General features: G+C 51.9%; 2 protein-coding genes across 4 annotated transcripts in view; one reads left to right on the top strand and one right to left on the bottom strand.

Moving 5' to 3' along the window:
• Positions 1-4,670, top strand: part of LOC112616998 (fibrillin-3-like) — a 19,200-nt gene extending 14,530 nt beyond the window's left edge. Inside the window, exon 8 of the mRNA XM_025373728.1 lies at positions 3,813-4,670. Within this exon, the coding sequence (XP_025229513.1) occupies positions 3,813-4,154 (342 nt within the window). The 3' untranslated portion in view covers positions 4,155-4,670. The remainder of the gene's footprint in view (positions 1-3,812) is intronic.
• Positions 4,671-7,656: 2,986 nt separating this feature from the next.
• Positions 7,657-17,461, bottom strand: LOC112616996 (C-C motif chemokine 25). 3 transcript variants are annotated; one of them, XM_025373727.1, is made up of 7 exons: positions 17,289-17,461; positions 16,985-17,043; positions 16,698-16,820; positions 13,692-13,809; positions 13,462-13,595; positions 12,017-12,136; positions 7,657-8,089 (listed from the first exon to the last, which is right to left on the bottom strand). In XM_025373727.1, the coding sequence occupies exons 3-7, from the start codon at positions 16,768-16,770 to the stop codon at positions 8,082-8,084; spliced, it is 453 nt and encodes a 150-aa protein (XP_025229512.1). In that variant the 5' UTR covers positions 16,771-16,820; positions 16,985-17,043; positions 17,289-17,461; the 3' UTR covers positions 7,657-8,081. The 3 variants fall into 3 exon arrangements, with proteins under 3 accessions (XP_025229512.1, XP_025229510.1, XP_025229511.1); XM_025373725.1 differs by lacking the exons at positions 16,985-17,043; positions 17,289-17,461 and having other exon boundaries at positions 16,698-16,972; XM_025373726.1 differs by lacking the exons at positions 16,985-17,043; positions 17,289-17,461 and having other exon boundaries at positions 12,017-12,133; positions 16,698-16,972.
• Positions 17,462-20,937: the final 3,476 nt, after the last annotated feature.

The following is a 20,937-nucleotide window of genomic DNA, read 5'->3' as shown; positions in this document are numbered from 1 at the left end:
AAAAAAAAAAAAAAAAAAAAAAAGAGTGAGTGGAGTGGTTGTCAGGGTCCCAGGGCACAAGCAGATCAAGACAGAGAAGGGCTAATTTTTATATTTTTAGTAGAGACGGGGTTTCACCATGTTGGCCAGGCTGGTCTCAAACTCCCGGCCTCAAGTGATCAGCTCACGTCAGCCTTCCAAACTGCTAGGATTACAGGTGTGAGCCACCGTGCCCAACCAAGGCCAGGATTTTGAGACCAGCCTGGGTAACATAGTGAGACCCCCTCTACCTACAAAAAGTAAAAATATTAGCCAGCTGTGGTGGCATGTGCCTGTAGTCCCAGCTACTTGGGAGGCTGAGGCGGGAAGGTTACTTGAACCCAGGAGTTCAAAGCAGCAGTGAGCTGTGATCACACCTCCGCACTCCAGCCTGGGTGACAGACTGAGACCCTGTCTCAAAAATAGGGCCGTTGTGCCTTTGCCTGCAATACCTACTGACTGCCAGCAGGTGTTGGTAAGAGCATAAGTCTTAACAACATTCCGTGGGAAGAAGGCCTGAGATCTCCGGAATTGAGGGGCTGGGGAACAGGAATAACTTTCACTTGAATGCAACAGCAAAACACTCCATCAGCATGTAAATGAGGCCAAACCAACACAGTGCTCCCCAAAACAAAGGCAAAGAAAACACAGATGACTTTCTGTGGGATTGGATACGTCACCCAGCCCTGGGGTAGCCTGCCATTGAGGCTCGCTGTCTTATTCAGGGCCCTGTCCAGCTGCCAAGACCAGGAAGGCACTTCAGAGGAGCTTAAATAAAGAAGGGTTTGTCATTGGCACACAGGGGGCTCTCAAAGAGAGCCAGATGCAGGAAGCACAGCGGAAGCTATCAGGCGGCTCTTCTGTCTGGTCCTTTACGCTCTCCTCTCTGGCCCTGCTTGGCATCCCGTTTCTTTCACTGTCAGCTCTGGCATTCTTTTAGGGGCTGGCTTCTGCGGGAAGGCCCTTGTTCCTAACACCAGCCATCCCAAGACACTTCTGAGTGACCTTAGGGCTCTGGGTCCCAAAGTCATCTGAATAATCCCCTGGCTGCTGGGTCTCTGAGAGCAAATCTTTGATTCCCTTGGCCCAGGCTGGCAGGGGTCTGAGCAAGGTCCCTTAGCTGAGACCAGGGATCTGTAGTGTGTAACAGTGGCTGTCTCCCTGCCTCTCTCAGAAGCAGCCTCAGCCTTATGCCACTGACTCTACAGATCCAGCTGACCACTGGCCTTGCACATGAAGAACCAGACTTGAGATGCTAAGAGAAGCAGTATTTTCCTCCACTTTATTTTTTACTCCTTTTTTTCTCTTTTTTTTTTTTTTTTTTTTTTTGAGACAAGGTGTCACTCTGTCACCCTGGCTGGAATGCAGTGGCGCAATCATAGCTCACTGCAGCCTTGAACTCCTGGGCTCAAGCGATCCTCCCACCTCAATCCCTCAAGTAGCTGAGACCACAGGCACGTGCACCACCACGCCTGCCCAGCTCATTTTTGTGTTTTTTGTAGAGATAGGGTTCACTGTGTTGCCCAGGCTGGTCTCAAACTCCTGGGCTCAAGTGATCCACCCACCTCAGCTTCCCAAAGTGCTGGAAGTAAAGGCATGAGTCACTGTGCCCACCCTATTTATTGATTTTTTTTTTTTTTTTTTTTGAGATGGAGTCTTGCTCTGTCACCCAGGCTGGAGTACAGTGGTGTGATCTCCTCTCACTGCAAGCTCCGCCTCCCAGGTTCACGCCATTTTCCTGCCTCATCCTCCTGAGTAGCTGGGACTACAGGCGCCCACCACTTTGCCTGGCTAATTTTTGTGTGTGTATTTTTAGTAGAGACAGGGTTTCACCATGTTAGCCAGGATGGTCTCGATCTCCTGACCTCGTGATCCGCCCACCTCAGCCTCCCAAAGTGCTGGGATTACAGGCGTAAGCCACCATGCCCAGCCTATTTATTGATTTTAAAAATCAATTTCTTTTTTTTCGGGGAGCCTGCTCTCACTGTGTCACCCAGGCTAGAATGCAGCAGTGCAATCATAGCTCACTGCAGCTTGAACTCCTGAGCTCAAGGGATCCTCCCATGTCAGCCTCCCCAGTAGCTGGGACTACAGGCATGCAACACCACACCTGGCTAATTTTTTGCATTTTTAATAGAGACAGCGTTTCACCATGTTACTCAGGCTGGTCTCAAACTCCTGGGCTCAAGCGATCTGTCCACCTTGGCCCTCAGCCAACTTCATGGTTTTTCATAGCACATCTTGTCACTTTTACATTTTCCATGTATTTGTTTACTATCTGCTTTGCTTTACTAGAAGGTAAACTCCCTGAGGGGAAGGAGTTTTATCTGCTCATTGCTGAATCCCCAGCGCCTCAAAGATTGCCAGGAATTCAGTGGCGCCTAATAAACATATGTATATATTTTTGAGACAGGGTCTCAGTCTGTTACCCAGGCTGGAGTGCAGAGGTGTGATCACAGCTCACTGCCGCTTCGAACTCCCGGGACCTCCTGCCTCAGCCTCCCAAGTTGCTGGGACTACAGATGCACACCAGCACTAATATTTTCACTTTTTGTGGGTGGATGAGGTCTCACTATGTTGCCTTCTGTCCTTGAAATCCTAGCCTTGGCTGGGCATGGTGGCTCATGCCTGCAATCCCAGCACTTTGGAAGGCCGAGGTGAGGGGATCACTTGAGGCCAGGAGTTTGAGACCAGCCTGGCCAACATAGCGAAACCCCGTCTCTACTAAAAATATAAAAATTCGCCAGGCGCAATGGCAGGCACCTGTGATCCCAGCTACTTGGGAGGCTGAGGCAGGAGAATCACTTGAACCTGGGAGGCAGAGGTTGTAGTGAGCTGAGATTGTGTCATTGCACTCCAGCCTGGGCAACAGAGCGGGATTCCATCTCAAAAAAAAAAAAAAGAAAAGAAAATAAAAGAAAGAAACAAAGAAATCCTGGCCTCAGCTCCTGCCACAGCCTCCCAAAGTGCTGGAATTATAGGCATGAGCCCCTGTGCCCAGCCTGTTTTTCGTTTTAGATTCAGAGGGTACAGGTTTGTTATTAATAGATGGGTATATTGGATGATGAGGAGCTTTGGGCTTCTGCTGATCCCTCATCCAAGCAGTGAACATAGTTCCCAATAGGTAGTTTTCCTTTTATTTATTTATTATTATTATTATTTTGAGACAGTCTTGCTCTGTCCCCCAGGCTGGAGTGCAGTAGCATGATCTCAGCTCATTGCAACCTCCACCTCCCGAGTTCAAGCGATTCTCCTGCCTCAGCCTCCCAAGTAGCTGGGACTACAGGCACCCACCACTACGCCCAGCTAATTTTTGTATTTTTAGCAGAGACAGGACTTCATCATATTGGTGAGGCTGGTCTTGAACTCCTGACCTTGTGGTCCACCCGTCTCGGCCTCCCAAAGTGTTGGGATTATAGGCGTGAGCCACGGCGCCTGGCCTCCCAATAGGTCATTTTTCAACCCTTGTCTCCCTCCCTCTCTTCCTGCTCTAGTAGTCCTATTGTCTGTTCTTCCCATCTTTGTGTCTACGGGTAAGTAATTTTTAGCTACCACTTATAACTGAGAACATGCCGTATTTGGTCTTCTGTTTCTCCATTAATTAGCTTAGGATAATGACCTCCAGCTGCATCCACATTGCTGCAAATGACATGATTTCATTCCTTTTTATGGCTCTTTCCTTCACTTTAGAGACTGGCCAAAATCTCCTCTTTGGCCACAATCCCAGGACCCCCTACCCACTCCACATCTGGATTATCGTGGGCTCTGACCACACACCTGGCCTTTCTTCCCAGGTGAGCCTGGCCACCGTTGACTCCGAGGCCCTGCTGACCTTGGGTCTGAACCTCTCACACCTGGGCCGGGCCAAGCGCATCCTGGAGCTCCGGCCGGCCCTGGAGGGTCTGGAGGGCCGGGTCCGCTACGTCATTGCCCGCGGAAATGAGCAAGGTTTCTTCCGCATGTGTCACCTCCGTGGCTTCAGCTCCCTGCAGCTGGGGCGGAGGCGGCCGAGGCCTGGAACCTACCAGCTGGAGGTGGTGAGCAACGTGGCAGGACCCTGGGGTGTCCAGCCAGAGGGGCAGCCAGGGCCACGGGGCCAGGCCTTGCGGCTGAAGGTGCAGTTCCAGTTGCTTTAGTTGGAGGAGCCTCAATGGGCCTCAGCTGTCCAGAGAAGGGGGCTTCTGGAACTGGGAAGGACTGATCCCCAGCAGTGACAGCTGATCAGGTGGAACCCCGAAACTCAGGAAGAGTGAAATGCTACACGTCAACCTCAGGCGAGCCCAGCCTCTGCCCGGGCCTCTGTGCCAGCCCCGGGGGACCCCCAGTTACTCAGTCTTTCCTGGAGACAAGAAGAAGCTGTAATGTGCACCCCCCGCCCCACAGCCAAGGTCAGGGAGAGGCCCTGTGGTGACCGTGTCTGGTCAATCTCAGGCTTTCACTTCTGTACTGCACTGTGGCTTGCCCTGGTTGGGGGGGCGGGGGGTGGTTGGCAGGACATGGCAGTGGGCAACTGGGGTGGGCACAGGGCTTATCCCTCGGAGCAGAAGGGTGTGCAGGGGGCCCAGACCCCACGTGACTTGCCGCATTTGCCCTCCATTTGGAGAATGCTTTTATATCAAAGTGGAGACGATAATAAAGTTATTTTGGGTTAAGTCTGCCTGCCCGTTGGCAAGTTCTTGAAGTAAGCAGATCCTGCCCTCGGGCTGGGCGAGGCAGATCTCGTGCCTGGGGAAGCAGAAGGCCTTGTGGGCTCCCCAGACTGGTAATAACGACTCATGCTTCCTGATCAGGTACTGCATCCCAGACACCATTCCAATTTTTTTTTTATTTTTTCTGAGACAGGGTCTTGCTCTGTTGCCTAGGTTGGAGTGCAGTGGCGCGATCATGGCTCACTGTGGTCACCGCTTCCTAGGCTCAAGCAATCCTCCCACCTCAGCCTCTCCCAAGTAGCTGGGAGCAAAGGTGCGCGCCACTACACCCAGCTAATTTTTTAAAATTTCTTTTTCTTTCTTTTTGAGACAGAGTCTCACCCTGTCACCCAGGCCGGACTACAGTGGCACAGTCTTGGCTCACTGCAACCTCCACCTCCCGAGTTCAAATGATTCTTGTGCCTCAGCCTCCCAAGTAGCTGGGACTACTGGTGTGTGCCACCATACCTGGATAATTTGTGTATTTTTAGTAGAGACGGGGTTTCACCACGTTGTCCAGGCTTGTCTCAAACTCCCGAGCTCACACGATCCTCCTGCTTCAGCCTCCCAAAGTGCTGGGATTACAGGCGTGAGCCACCACACCTGGCCTAAAATTTATTTTTCTTAGAGATGGGGGTGTCCCAGCCAGGCGTGGTGGTTCACGCCTGTAATCCCAGCACTTTGGGAGGCCGAGGCAGGCAGATCACGAGGTCAGGAGATCAAGACCATCCTGGCTAACATGGTGAAACCCCGTCTCTACTAAAAATACAAAAAATTAATTGGGCGTGGTGGCGGGCACCTGTAGTCCCAGCTACTCAGGAGCCTGAGGCAGGAGAATGGTGTGAACCCAGGAGGCGGAGCTTGCAGTGAGCCGAGATCGTGCCACTGCGCTCCAGCCTGGGCGACAGAGCAAGACTCCGTCTCAAAAAGAAAAACAAAAAAAACAGAGATAGGGGTGTCCCTATATTGCCCAGGCTTGTCTTGAGCTCCTGGGCTCAAGTGATCTTACTGCCTTGGCCTCCCAAAGTGCTGGAATTGCAGGCGTGAGTGTCTAAGTATTTTAGGATGATTGACTACTTTGGTTGCCACTACAACCTCACGGGATAGATGCTATTACCATCCCCGTTCTACAGGGAAAACTGAGGCTTGGAGAAGTTAAACACCTTGGCCAAGGTCAGGCCAGGTTGAAAGTTGGGTGACCTGATGGGGTGCGGTGGCTCATACCTGTAATCCCAGCACTTTGGGAGGCCGAGGTGGGCAGATCACCTGAGGTCAGGAGTTTAAGACCAGCCTGGCCAACATGGTGAAACCCTGCCTCTACTGAAAAAAAAAAAAAAAAAAGCCACACGTGGTGGTGGGCGCCTGTAATCCCAGCTACTTGGGAGACTGAAGCAGGTGAATCACTTGAACCTGGGAGGTGGAGGTTGCAGTGAGCCAAGATCATGCCACTGCACTCCAGCCTACACAACAGAGCAAGACTCCACTAAAGAAAAGAAAAAAGATGAGGGAAGGGGAGGAAGTTGGGCAGCCAGGTGCAGTGGCTCATGCCTAAAACCCCAGTGCTTTGAGAGGCCAAGGCGGGTGGATCACTTGAGGTCAGGAGTTCAAGACCAGCCTGGCCAACTTGGTGAAACTCCATCTCTACTAAAAATACAAAAATTAGCCAGGGTTGGTGGTGCATGCCTGTCATACCAGTTACTCAGGAGGCTGAGGCAGGAGAATCGCTTGAACCTGGTAAGTGGAGGTTGCAGTGAGCGGAGATTGTGCTATTGCACTCCAGCCTGGGTGACACAGGGAGACTCTGTCTCAAAAAAAAAGGTGGGCATGTTCCCGGGCCATCAGCCCCCACACTACCCTTCCTGGTTCCAGGGGAACTCCAATGGCCAGGATATTCATTGTGTTAATAAATACACAGCATATACTGTGTGCTGTACATGTTACACATCACAGTGTATTTGGTCCCCAACAAAGCGCTATGAGGCAGGCAGTATTATCACCCCCATTTCCCAGGGGGGCAAAATTGAGGCTGAGAGAGCTTGTGGAACCTGTCTGGATCACCCACATAGTGTGCGGTGGAGCCTGAACACTGAACGTGACTGCATTTCTTATGCAACTTCATCCCAGTCCCTGACCCCAAACCACCAGGGTGTCCCCTAAGAGATGATGTGCTTGGTTTTCCTTTTTTTTTTGAAACAGACTCTTGCTCTGTCACCCTGGAGGGCAGTGGTGCGATCTCAGCTCACTGCAAGCTCTGCCTCCCGGATTCAAACATCTCTCCTGCCTCAGCCTCCCGAGTAGCTGGGATTATAGGCGCCCGCCACCACGCCTGGTTAATTTTTATTTTTAGTAGAGATGGGGTTTCACCATATTGGCCAGGCTGGCCTTGAACTCCTGACCTCAGGTGATCCACTCACCTCAGCCTCCCAAAGTCCTGGGATGACAGATGTGAGCCACTGTGCCCAGCCAATGTGCGTTGGTTTTCATCCAGATCATTCTCTGTTGTGATGGAAACTCAGGTTGCCAAGGACTGAAGACAGCATCATCGGGTGGTGACTCAGGCCTCCACCTGCAGAATTGTCACTAGCGCCTGGCACCAGAGCTCTGTCCTTGGTCCACTCCTGGCCCACCTGACTTACCAGTGGCCTCCAGGCAACCCATAAGAGCTTGCAGAGGGCTTCTGTGTCCATCAGCTGGACTCACCACAGCCCTGGAATCTAAGCAGAGCGAGCACAGTGACCCTTATTCTACAGACAAGCTGAGAGGTACCAGAGAGTGACCAACTGTTTCAAGGTCACCAGCTGGGAAGTGCAATTTGCAGCCAGTGGCTACTGCTTGGCCCCTCGAGAGCTGTCTGTTAGGAGAGCTTGGGGGTGGCAAAGATCGCACTGGCTTCACCCCAGGGTGGGGCAGCAGCAACTTGCACCTCATCATGAAACGTAACAGGCAGGAATGACTCCATCACTCCCCGAGGTTTATTTAAAAGTTATAGAAAAGCATAACCTGGGAGGGGCATCCTTGAACTGACTAGAGTTTTGCAGGGACCCAGAGGGACACACTGGGATGGCTCAGGGTGGGTGGCAAGAAACAGCAAATGAGAGAGGTATCCTAAGTCTTCTCTACAAGAGACACTGGCTGCCCAGGGTTGACGCTGGTCCCTGGAGCAGCAAAAGGCTTAAAATCAGGTCAACTCTCTCTTTCCAGTTGCCAGAGGGACAGGAGGTGGTGGGGGTGGAGAGGGAGGACCAACCTAGGTGCAGGGATTAAGACTTGACCCGAAAAATAGAGGCGTGGGGACAGCTGGGTCTGTAGGGCAATGGTTTTAGCGGAGAAAGATCTGGCCCCTCCTGTGCCGATGGATCCCAGAAATGAGTCGGCTCACAGTCCTGCAGAAGCAATTAGGCCGAAGTGAAATTGATGGCTGTGAAATAATAGTAACGATATGCATTGGTCTCTACCTCCAGTCCCTAGCACACAGCTCCTAAAACCCTTATAAGTTTCTGAGTAATAGGAGTGCTAGAATCTTTTGTGCTGATTTTTTTTTTTTTTTTTTTTTTTGAGACAGAGTCTCGCTCTGTTGCCAGGCTGGAGTACAGTGGTGCAATCTCGGCTCACTGCAACCTCCGCCTCCCAGGTTCAAGTGATTCTCCTGCCTCAGCCTCCCAGGTAGCTGCAACTACAGGTGCCCGCCACCATGCCCAGTCAATTTTTGTATTTTTAGTAGAGACGGGGTTTCACCATGTTAGCCAGGATGGTCTTGATCTCTTGACCTCGTGATCTGCCTGCCTCAGCTTCCCAAAGTGCTGGGATTACAGGCGTGAGCCACCGCGCCTGGCCTTTTGTGCTAATGTTTGGTCTTTGAATTCTGTTTCTGACACAGAGCTCTGGATCCCTTGGAGTTTCCTGGGTAATGGGGACATCTTTTATTCTAATGAGGTGACTCTTGGTGGGCTTCTGGGTGGGGGCTGGTCACCAGCAAGACCAAGCTATTGATTAGAAACTAGGAGCTTTCAGTCCCATTCTCCAGGAAGGGGAAGAAAGTTGGAAATGGAGTTAATTATCCTTCACTCCTATGTGATGAAGCCTCTAAAGAAACCCCTGGTTGGCCAGGCACAGTGGCTCATGCCTGTCATCCCAGAACTTTGGGAGGCCAAGGCAGGTGGATCACAAAGTCAGGAGTTTGAGACCAGCCTGGCCAACATAGTGAAACGCCGTCTCTACTAAAAATACAAAAAAAAAAAAAAAAAATCCAGCCGGGCACGGTGGCTCACGCCTGTAATCCCAGCACTTTGGGAGGCCGAGGCGGGCGGATCACAAGGTCAGGAGATCGAGACCACGGTGAAACCCCGTCTCTACTAAAAATACAAAATATTAGCCGGGCGTGGTGGCAGGCGCCTGTAGTCCCAGCTACTCAGGAGGCTGAGGCAGGAGAATGGCGTGAACCCGGGAGGCGGAGCTTGCAGTGAGCTGAGATCCGGCCACTGCACTCCAGCCTGGGCGACAGAGCGAGACTCCATCTCAAAAAAAAAAAAAAAAAAAAAATCCCTGGTGAAGGCCAGGCGCAATGGCTCACGCCTGTAATCCCAGCACTTTGGGCAGCTGAGGTGGGTGGATCACCTGAGGTCAGGAGTTCAAGACCAGCCTGCCCAATATGACAAAACCCCATCTCTACTAAAAATACAAAAATTAGTCGGCCATGGTGGTGCATGCCTATAATCCCAGCTACTCAGGAGGCTGAGATAGGAGAATCACCTGAACCCTGGAGGCGGAGGTTACAGTGAGCTATGATTGCGCCACTGCACTCCAACCTGGGCAACAGAGTAAGACTCCGTCTCAAAAAAAAAAAAAAACAAATTGGGCCAGGTGCGGTGGCTCATACCTGTAATCCCAGCACTTTGGGAGGCTGAGGCGGGCAGATCATGAGGTCAGGAGATTGAGACCGTCGTGGCTAACATGGTGAAACCTGGTCTCTACTAAAAATACAAAAAGTTAGCCAGGCGTGGTGGCACACACCTGTAGTCCCAGCTACTTGGGAGGCTGAGGTAGAAGAATCGCTTGAACCCGGTAGGCGGAGGTTGCGGTGAACCGAGATCATGCCACTGCACTCCAGCCTGGGAAACAGAGTGAGATTCCATCTCAAAAAAAAAAAAAAAAAAGAAAAAAGAAAAAATCCCTGGTAAGCTGAGGGTACTGGCCTGTAGTCTCAGCTACTCAGGAGGCTGAGACAGTGAGCTATGTGGTCCAAGCTACTCAATGAGGCAGTGAGCTATGACTGTGCCACTGCACTTCAGCCTGGCAGAGAGAATGAGACCTCATCTCTAAAAACAAAAAGCCTGAACTATGGGGTTCAGGGTCTCGTGACCACATCCACATGTGTGGGATGGGTGGTGTACCCCAACTCCATGGGGACAGAAGCTCCTGCACTTGAGTTCTTCCAGTCTTTGCCCACCTAAGCATCTCTTCCATCTGACTTATTCATCCCTATCCTTTGTAATATCTTTCTTTATTTTATTTTATTTTTTTTTTGAGACGAGCTCTCATTTTGTCTCCCAGGCTGAAGTTCCAGTGGTATGATCATAGCTCACTGCAACCTCTACCTCCTAGGCTTAAGTAATCCTCTCACCTCAGCCTCCCAAGCAGCTGGAGCTACAGGTGCATACCATCACAACTAGCTAATTAAAAGAAATTTTTTTTGGGGCCAGGTGCGGTGGCTCAAGCCTGTAATCCCAGCACTTTGGGAGGCCGAGATGGGTGGATCATGAGGTCAGGAGATCAAGACTATCCTGGCTAACACGGTGAAACCCTGTCTCTACTAAAAAAAATACAAAAAACTAGCCGGGCGAGGTGGCGGGCGCCTGTAGTCCCAGCTACTCAGGAGGCTGAGGCAGGAGAATGGCGTAAACCCGGGAGGTGGAGCTTGCAGTGAGCTGAGATCCGGCCACTGCACTCCAGCCTGGGTGACAGAGCAAGACTCCGTCTCAAAAAAAAAAAAAAAAAAAAAAAATTTTTTTTTCTTGAGACAGGGTCCTGCTATGTTTCCCAGGCTGGTCTCGAACTCCTCGGCTCAATTGATCCTTCTGCCTCAGCCTTTCAAAGTGCTAGGATTACAGGCGTGAACCACCATGCTCAGCCCCTTTGTAATCTTTTACAATAAAATGGTAAACATAACTAGAGCGTTTCCCTGAGCCTGTGAGCTATTCTAGCAAATGAGCCAACCAGAGGTGCAAGCCCTGACTTACAGCCAATCAGTCAGAAATACAGGTGACAACTTGCTACTTGCAATCAGCATCTGAAATGGGGGCAGTCTTGTGGGACTGAGTCCTTAACCTGTGGGTTGTGTCACTACCTCCAGATAGACAATGTCAGCTGGAAGCAGTGGCTCATGCCTGCAATCCAGCACTTTGGGAGGCCGAGGTGGGAGAATTGCTTGAAGCCAGAAATTCGAGACCAGCCTAAGCAACATGACGAAACCCCATCTCTACTAAATATATGAAAATTAGCCAGGCGTGGTGATGCACGGCCGGTAATCCCAGCTACTTGGGTGGCTGAGGCACGAGAATCGCCTGAACCCTGGAGGCGGAGGTTGCAGTGAGCCGAGATGGCACCACTGCACTCCAGCCTCAGCAACAGAGTGAGACCCTGTCATAAAATATATGTTTTTGTATATATATTTTTATATATTATATATTTATATATTATATATTGTTATACATTATATATTTACATATATTTATATATAATATATTATATATTTATTATATATTTTATAATGATTTATGTAATATAATTATAATATTAATTATAATTAAATATATTAATTGTATATTTATATAATATGTAAATATGTATTATGTTATATATTACATTATATATCATATATATCATATATCTCGTATATCATGTCCATAATATATATAATATATAATATAATAAATATATAACATGTAATTCTATATTTATAGTTTATATATAAATTTATATATATATTATAGAGAGAGAGACAATGTCAGAATTCAATAGAATTACAGCACACCCACCTGGTTCCTGCTGAAGAATTGTTGGGTTTGGGGGGCCCTGGAGCTCTTGGGCCACTCCCCTGGGGCTTCACTTTCGCACTTTAGTGTCTTTGGGCTGGGTCACGGCAGTGGACAGCCACCGAGGACCCTCCCCTGTGAACGTGCAGCGCTGACCACACAACCACCCCTCTTTGGTCCTGGAGGTGAATCTCCTGTCCCAGCGTGAGCCAATCATGAGCCCTCAGCCCTCAGCAAAGGTGATGGATAGGAGACGGTCACATGACCAAGAGTCCTTACCTGAATTAGCTGATGTCAGGAGGGAGGCATTCCTCTTGCTGCTGCTGGTGGGATTGCTAAACTTAGACGATGGTAGTTTGGAGTTTGCAGAACTCAACTTCTTTGCAGCATGAGGGCCTGCTGGAGAAATGGAGAGAGAAATAAGCAAGAGCTCTGCCATCATCCTTTGAGCTCCTGGATCCAGCTGAGCCTGAAGCTGTTGACTGGTTATTTAAGCCAGTGAGTCTCCCATGTGCTTGAGCTTTCCATCTGCACCAATGGGAAGTGTCCTGATTAAAAGAGCTGGACTGGCTGGGTGCAGTGGCTCATGCCTATAGTCCCAGCACTTTGGGAGGCCAAGGCAGGTGGATTGCTTGAGTCCAGGGGTTCCAGTCCAGCTTGGGCAACATGGCACAACCTGTCTCTGCAAAATGAAAATAAAAAATTACCCAGGCATGGTGGTGTATGCCTGTCATCCCAGTTACTTGGGAGGCTGAGGTGGGAGGATTGCTTGAGCCCAGGAACACAAGGCTGCAGTGAGCTGTGATTGTACCACTGCACTCCAGCCTGGGTGACAAGAGTAAAACCCTGTCTCAAGATAATAATAATAACAACAACAACAATAACAATGAGCTGCAGCCAGGCATGATGGTTCATGCCTATAATCCTAGTACTCTGGGAGGCCAAGGCGGGCAGATCATCTGAGGTCAGCAGTTCAAGACCAGCCTGGCCAACATGGTGAAATCCCGTCTCTACTAAAAATACAAAAATTAGCCAGGCGTGGTGGCATGAGCCTGCACTCCTGCCACTCAGGAGGCTGAGGCAGGAGAATCACTTGAATTCGGGAGGCAGAGGTTGTAGTGAGCCGAGATCATGCCACTGCACTCCAGCCTGGATGACAGAGCAAGACTCCATCTCAAAAAATAAAAATAAAAACTAAAATAATAATAATAATGAGCTGGATTAGTGGAGCATGCCTGTAGTCCTGGCTACTCAGGAGGCTGAGGTAGGAGGATTGCTTGAGCCTGGGAGGTCAAGGCTGCAGTGAGCTGTGATGGCACCACTGCACTCCAACCTGGGTGACACAGTAAGACTCTGTCTCAAAATAATAATAATAAAAGAGCTGGACTGGTGGCACACACCTGTAATCCCACCTACTTTGGGAGGCTGAAGTGAGAGGATTGCTTGAGCCCATGAGTTCGAGGCTACAGTGAGCTATGGTCATGCTACTGCACTCCAGCCTGGGCAACAGAGCAAGATCCCATCTCCAAAAACAAAAACTGAACAATGACTCAATAAGTTGGTCATTCACTTGGTGCCCCACTCACCAGCAACTGGCTTTGTGTGGGGTTCAGGCAGGTGTCAGTATTCTGGTCTCCAATTCCCTCCCTCAGGGTCTGAGCCACACATGGGCTTGCAGGCAGGGAGGGCGGGCTCCCTAGATGCCCAGTGGGGGTCTCGCTCACCTGGGAAGGTCTGCGTGTTGTGGCGGAACTTTGCAAAAATCTTATTGCGAGCATCCAGGAGCTTCATGGCTTTCTGCACCTCCTTGTTCTTGGGGTTCCCACACACCTTCCTGTGTCTCTTGGGGAGGTAGAATCTGTGGTGAGCAGAGCAGGGTGCCCAGGTTAGGGTATAGGCTGAGAGCGAGGCTGTGTGTGCACCTCACCCTGCCAGCCCCCACGGCCCCACTCACATTGCAGCAGGCAGATTGCAGCTCCCGCTCACCTCCTGGATCCGATAAGTCCAGGCATGCCGGAGCACAGCCCACCCAATGGGGTAGTGGTAGGCCAGGCAGCAGTCCTCAAAGACACCTGCAACCACACAGCCACCCAGACACTCGCAGCCTTGCCTGTGAACTTGGCGGGGCCAGCCACAGACAAGGGCACCTGTCTGCATACCTGTCTGCTCATACCACAACCCTTCCAGGCCCGCCAGAGGCTGAGGAACAGCCTTAGGAAAAGAAAGCCGCCTGGCTCACCCCTTACCCCTGGATATTGGGACAGCCAGAAGTTGGAGAGGACCCTTGGGTCCCGGCTGGGAAAGGCGTGGAACAAGCAAATGAACGGACCAAGGCCACCTCTACTCCTGCTCTGGGGAAAAGGGTGACTCAGAGTGCAGGTGCACCCTGAGGAGGGGCCAACACCACCCCTCCCCAGCCAAGTTCTACCCTTCTAAAAATGAGCTGATTGGAGCCTCAGCATGGTGGCTTATGCCTATAAACCCAGCACACTGGGAGGCCGAGGTGGGCAGATCGCTTGAGGTCAGGAGTTCGAGACCAACCTGGAAAACATGGTGAAACTCCGTCTCTACTAAAAATACAGAAATTGGCCAGGCGCGGTGGCTCACGCCTGTAATCTTAGCACTTTGGGAGGCCAAGGCGGGTGGATCACCTGAGGTCAGGAGTTCGAGACCAGCCCGGCCAACATGGTGAAACCCCATCTCTACTAAAAAAATACAAAAATTAGCTGGGCATGGTGGTGGGCGCCTTTTTTTTTTTTTTTTTTTTTTTTTCCGGAGTCTCACTCTGTCTCCCAGGCTGGAGTGCAGTGGTGCGATCTCAGCTCACTGCAAGCTCCGCCTCCTGGGTTCAAGCGATTCTCCTGCCTCAGCCTCCTGAGTAGCTGGGATTACAGGCGCCCGCCACCACGACCAGCTAATTTTTGTATTTTTAGTAGAGACAGAGTTTCACCATGTTGACCAGGATGGTCTTGATCTCTTGACCTGGTGATCCACTCGCCTTGGCCTCCCAAAGTCCTGGGATTACAGGCATGAGCCACTGTGCCCTGCTGATGGTGGGGGCTTTTAATCCCAGCTACTCCAGAGGCTGAGGCAGGAGAATCGCTTGGACCCAGGAAGTGGAGATTGCAGTGAGCCGACTTCGTGCCATTGCACTTCAGCCTGGGCGACAATAGCAAAACTCCGTCTCAATAAAACAAAACAAAACAAAACACCAACCAACCAACCAAACAAAAAAAAAGTGTTAATACAAAGTATGGAGCTCTCAGTAAATGCCAGTTGTCTAGACAAGCAGAAATGAAACCCACAGATGAATTAGACCTAGTGTTGTCTTCGGGGAGCTCCAGGGAGATTGATCTCTACAGAGAGGAGGAAGCACAGGCACTGTGGGGGGGTGCCCAGAGGAGGAGGTGATGCTGCCAGAAAGTTCTGGGGGGACGAGCAGGTGGAATGAATGAGCCGAGGATGAGCTGATGAGATGATGGTGGAAGCTGGGGCACAATTCTCTGTCCAAATGGCCTTTGGAGTTCTCTGCAATCCCACCTCTGCCAGAACTAACCTCCAGAGGTCAAGTCTGAGTCCCTACAGAGCCCAGTCCAGCAGGAGCAGGGAGAGGGAGGACTCAAGCCCTCCAGGTATCTCCCAACCTCGGCCTCTGAGGGCAAGGGGCAGCGCGTTCCGTTGCAACCTCGGGCTGCAGTGCCAGGCAGGTAGTTCCCAAGGCTGGGGGCCAGGATCAAAGGGCCGGGCTGGGCCCGGCTCTGATAGCAAAACAATCAGACCACAGCCCAACCCCCTTCCCGGGCAAAGGCTAAGGACTTGGACCCATCAGACCCAGCCGAGGGCCAGGTGGGGCAGGTGGGGGCAGACAGGACAGGAGGGTGGAGCCCTGGGTCTGCCACGCAGTCAGGGACCCTGCTTTGGCCAGCTGCTGAAACTCAGAGGATGTAGGATCCAATGTCAGGGCTCCCGTGGGGACACCCCAGGCTCAGGAACTGTCCTTTGGCAACTGAAATCCCCAAGTGCCTGCTCTGTGGTAGGGAGTGGGGGAAGAAGGAGCGTTCCCTATTAATAACAGGAACAGTTATTATTGCTGCCGCCAGACACGAGGCCTAGTCTTGTGCAGGCATGAGCTCACTGGACCCTCAAGTCAGAGCCATGCAGTGTGAATTTTAGATTCCCACTTTGCAGCTGAGGAAAGGGAGACTCCTAAAGTTTAGGAAGCCGGGCGCAGTGGCTCACGCCTGTAATTCTAGCACTTTGGGAGGCTCAGGTGGGTGGATCACCTGAGATCAGGAGATCGAGACTACTCTGGCCAACATAGTGAAACCCCATCTCTACTAAAAATACAAAAATTAGCCGGGCATGGTAGCATGTGCCTGTACTCCCAGCTACTTGGGAGACTGAGGCAGAAGAATTGCTTGAACCCAGGAGACAGAAGTTGCAGTGAGCCAAGATCGCACCACTGCTCTCCAGCCAGGGTGACAGAGTGAGACTCTGTCTCAAAAAAAAAAACAAAAAAAACAAAACAAAAAAAACGGTTTAGGAGCAACTAACTCTCAGCTGGACTGCATGGAGGGACCAGGATGGGAATCCACTCCTGTCAGTCTCCAGGGCCCTGATTTCCAGCCCCACCCCTGGCTTGGCAGGATTAGGGTTCTACAATATATCGCTGGCAGTAACTGGCTTCTCTCACAGCTGGAAGCCACCATGTGCTCCCTCATGTCTTTAGGAGTCTTGCGAAGGACTCCATGGGGCTCTCGAAGAAGGAACTGGGAACACTCCATCTCCCCAACCCCATCCCAGGAGCTACCCAAACGCCAGGAGTTCCTGCATGTCAGGAGCAGGAGAATTCAGTGGAGATGGGGCTGGGGAGACCTCTGGAAGAGATAAGAGACAAAAGGGGTGGGGTGGGGGCACGGGGAGATGGGCACTTGGGGGTAGGCATTGCTGATCACAGTACCTTGGGTGTGGACAGTGGGGGCCCAGGCTCCCAGGAAGCCGGCCACCAGGCAAGCCAGGAGCCACAGGTTCATGCTGTAGGCGGGTCCTCCTCCCTGGGCACCCGGACAAATAACCGGGCCACCTGGGGTCCTGGAGAGAAGTGGAAGAGGACTGAGGAAGAGGAAGGGAGTGGGTACTGGGAACACCCCCATCTTAAGCGCCAGGCATATGGCAAGGGAAGGAGGTTGCATAAAATAGGAACAAGTTGTGCTGGTCATCTGAGTCATGTTCAAGGAAAAGACTCACCGATATCCACTGGGTCAAGGGAGCTGATGCCCGCCAGGCTGTATGCCAAGCTCTTCCATCTGCAGGACCAAGACGCTGAGCTTCACTCTTTATAGACAGAGCCCCACCCAGCCACCCCCTGCCTGCCCTCCTCCCTTCCTCCTCCTCCACACCTGCACACTTAGCCTCCGGAATTCTCCCTCCTCTACAGCAAGCTCCGATCTCGACTCACAGGCCCCCTTGCCTCCCCACTCCCCATCCCAGGCTTGCCAGCCAGCACCCTTACTGTCTCCAGAAAGGGCCCTTTTTCCCCTGTTTCCCTCACCTGCACACACCTGGTGGACTCTGGCTGCCTGCAAACAAGGCTCAGACTGCCTTGGGCCCCCAAAGCAAGCCCTTACCTTCATGCTTCCCCCACCCTCAAGCTACCTGTTCCCTGGTGGGTCCCTGACTTTCCCTCTCCTTCCACACCAGAGTTAGGTAACTTAGCACGTCACAGAAATCCTCTGGTTGTGACCACAGGCAAATCCATAGAAACAGAAAGTAAATTATCGGTGGCCATAAGATGGGGGAAGGGGAGAATAAAGGAGTGACTTCGAGAGGGTATGAGTTTCAGAACAAAAGTTCTGAAATCAGATGCGAGTGATGGTTACATAACTCTATGAATATAGTCAGCACGGCACAAGGGTACACTTCCCACCGGTGAACAATCCCAACACGAAATGAACTTTCTAGGCCAGGCATGGTGGCTCAGGTCTGTAATCCCAACACTTTGGGAGGCCAAGGCCAGAGGATCGCTTGAGCCCAGGAGCTCAAGACCAGCCCCGGTAACAGAGAGAGACCTGCGTCATTATAAAAAATTTTTTAAAAATTAACCCGACGTGGTAGTGCATACCTGTAGTCCCAGATACTGGGTAGGCTGAGGTGGGAGGATTGCTTGAGCCCAGGAGGTTGAGGCTGCAGTGAGCCGTGATCATGCCACTGCACTCCAGCCTGGGCAACACAGCAAGACCCTGTCTCAAAAAATGAAAAAAACGGTGACCGGGCACAGTGGCTCACACCTGTAATCTCAGCAGTTTGGGAGGCCAAAGCAGGCGGATCCCCTGAGGTGAGGAGTTTGAGACCAGCCTGGCCAACATGGCAAAACCTCATCTCTACTAAAATTACAAAAATTACTCGAGCGTGGTGGCGGGCACCTGTAATTCCAGCTACTCAGGAAGCTGAGGCAGGAGAATCGCTTGAACCCGGGAGGCGGAGGTTGCAGTGAGCCGAGATTGCACCACTGCATTCCAGCCTGGGCAACAAGAGTGAAACTCTGTCTCAAAAAAAAAAAAAAAAAAAAAAAGAACAAAATAAAAATGGAAGAAATGTTTTGTTTTTGGAAGAAAAACCAGGAGCCCCGGGTAGCCATGCCCTCAGGAAGCAAAGCAAAATTCACTGAGAAGTCATGTCTTCTTTCCCTGGGTCAGCAAGACCCACCCAGGACACAGGGACTAGGGGAGACACGAGGTGAAGATTAGGGAGGGCGAAAGGAGCGCTGCAGAGGCCGCAAAGCTGATTGCTTCAAACTTTTTATCGCCTGCATCCATAGCTACATCTGACCTCTGTGGGTATTTATCACACCCTGAACTGCTTTCTCATTTCTCCCTTTCCACTGGGAGCCCAGAGGCGGCGGCCCCTAGCCTACTTCCCTGCCCCAAACCACATGGCCGGGTCGGTGGGGCTTAGAGCTGGGGCCGGGTCTGGTGGGTGTGGCTTCTAGCCGGGGACGTGACTAGATAGATAAATGACACCTAGAGCCCAGGGGCAGGGCTGGGTGGGCGTGGTTTATGGCTATGGGCGGGGCTTGCTATATAGCTCAGAATGACGGGCAGGGCAGAGTGAGTGGGATTTAAAACAGTGGGCGGAGCCTGACATATAGCGCTTATGGCAAGGGGCCGGGCTTTGTAGGAGGGGCTTAGACTGGGGCGGGGCCTGCACGGTCAGCCCCGCCCCACCAGAGCACCTACGACGGGCCGGGGGCAGGTGCTCTCACCCGTCCCGTTGCTGCGGCCGGAGGCAGCCCCCGGGCCCGGGCGCTGCTCCAGTTCCTCCGCCTCTTGCTCTGGGTGGGTGAGGCTGGACCAGGACGCGGCTCCGCGTGGCTGCGAGCGTGGGGAAGCGGCGTGGCGGGCCCGGCCCAGGCTCTCCGCTACGGCCCACTGCCCCCTACCTGACCAGCCCGCGGGCAGCGGCCAAGACGGTGTTACCCAGGCTTGGGGGAGGTCCCCTACGTGTGAGTCTCCCTCCCTGCCTCACCCCTCACCGTTTGTCCCGCCGGCAGCCTTCACGGGGAGAAGGGGTTCCCAGCAAGGGGGCCCTCCATGGGCCAGCATGCAAGGTGCACTGGGGTGGGCGCTCTGGGGACCCGGGACCCAGGGGTTGGAGCAAGAGACGGGATGATCCGGGAGTCGAGGCCCCGAGTTAAAACCCGGAGTTCTGAGGACCACAATTGCTGTGAATGAAGGCCAGACCTTCACATTCGGGGCAGGACTAGCCTCTTCCATTCCTGCAGCTGCTGGAGGGCATTAAGAGTAATCCGCTATCGGCTGGGAGCAGTGGCTCACACCTGTAATCCCAGCACTTTGGGAGGCCAAGGCAGCAGAATCACTTGAACCCGGGAGGTGGAAGTTGCTGTGAGCCGAGATCTTGCCATTGTACTCCAGCCTGGGCGACAAGAGCTAAACTCCATCTCATAAAAAAAATAAAAATAAAATCCATTATCAGCAGGGGTCCTCTTCTCCACCAGTGTGAAATCAGCACAGCTGGGGGAACAAGTGCCCCCCAACACCGACTTCTGTTCTGCATCTCTGATGATGGGAGCAGTTGAGGGTGGTCTCCATCCTGTAGCTCAGATAAATTCAGAGACTAATATCCCAGAGCCTGCAGGGTTGAGCGGGAAGGCAGGTGTCTTTCTAGACAAGCCCAGTCGGTTGCAGTGGCCAGGTGGTGGGCAGGGGCGATGAGATGTTCTGGGAAGCCTGCACCAGGCACCACCATCTCTGCCCCACCCAGTGGCAGGCACCTCTAGTGGGATGTAGGATGTTCCTGGGTGCTCACCATTGGCCCAACTGTACAGAGGAGGAGACTGAGAGTCAGAGAAGCCAAGTTATTTACTTTTTTTGTTGGCCAGGAAAATCTAATTTTTATTTCTTAAATACTGTGAAGAAAAGAACAGTCCCCCGGTGGGGAAGCGCCATAGAGCAGATGCCTGGGAGGTCATTGACAAAGGCACAGGGGCAATGGGAGAACTGGCAGAAGTGGCGGTCCTCCTGTAGTCACTTTTGCATATCAGACCCCAGCTGCCTGCAGCTCTCCTGAACTCTGGTGCCTCCAGGTCCCTGATGAGACTCTTGGCTTCTGATGAGCCCCCACTGCCCTGCATGGTCACGAGTCTTGTAAGAGCCCCATCTGCCAGGCCTGGACTCCTGTTGTGCCCAGCTGCCTCCCTTTTTTTTTTTTTTTTTTTTAAGACAGAGTCTTCCTCTGTTGCCCAGGCTGGAGTGCAGTGGCATGATCTTGGCTCACTGCAACCTCCACCTTCTGAGTTCAAGCGATTCTCCTGCCTCAGCCTCCCAAGTAGCTGGGACTACAGGGGCCCACCACCATGCCTGGCTAATTTTTGTATTTTTAGTAGAGACCATGTTTCACTGTGTTGCCCAGGCTGGTCTCGAACTCCTGACCTCAAGTGGCCTGCCTGCCTTGGCCTCCCAAAGTGTTGGGATTGCAGGCTTGAGCCACCATGCCCAGCCTCCAGTTACCTCTTTTTTTAAGAGAATTTGGTTATTTGAAAGATCTTTTTTTTAATGTAGGCATTTATTTATTGCTATAAACTTCCCTCTTAGAACCACTTTTGCTGCATTCATTGGTTTAGGTATATTGTACGTCCATTTCAGTTTGTCTCATGTTTTTTGTTGTTTCTGTTTTATTTTGTT

Source organism: Theropithecus gelada, unplaced genomic scaffold (assembly GCF_003255815.1).
Source record: "Theropithecus gelada isolate Dixy unplaced genomic scaffold, Tgel_1.0 HiC_scaffold_15778, whole genome shotgun sequence".
In the NCBI taxonomy this organism is placed as follows: domain Eukaryota; kingdom Metazoa; phylum Chordata; class Mammalia; order Primates; family Cercopithecidae; genus Theropithecus; species Theropithecus gelada.
This window is presented reverse-complemented; position numbering and strand designations above follow the sequence as displayed.

What these genes read in the sequence shown, in the direction of transcription:
- LOC112616996 (XM_025373725.1), bottom strand. Translation starts at nt 16,965, where the DNA reads ATGACTCAGATGACCAGCACAACTTGTTCCTATTTTATGCAACCTCCT. An exon ending in CCCCACTGTCCACACCCAAG is followed by an intron (nt 13,810 to 16,697) that starts GTACTGTGATCA and finishes GTGTGGTTGCAG; the next exon opens with GTGTCTTTGAGGACTGCTGC. An exon ending in CAACACGCAGACCTTCCCAG is followed by an intron (nt 12,137 to 13,461) that starts GTGAGCGAGACC and finishes CCATTTCTCCAG; the next exon opens with CAGGCCCTCATGCTGCAAAG.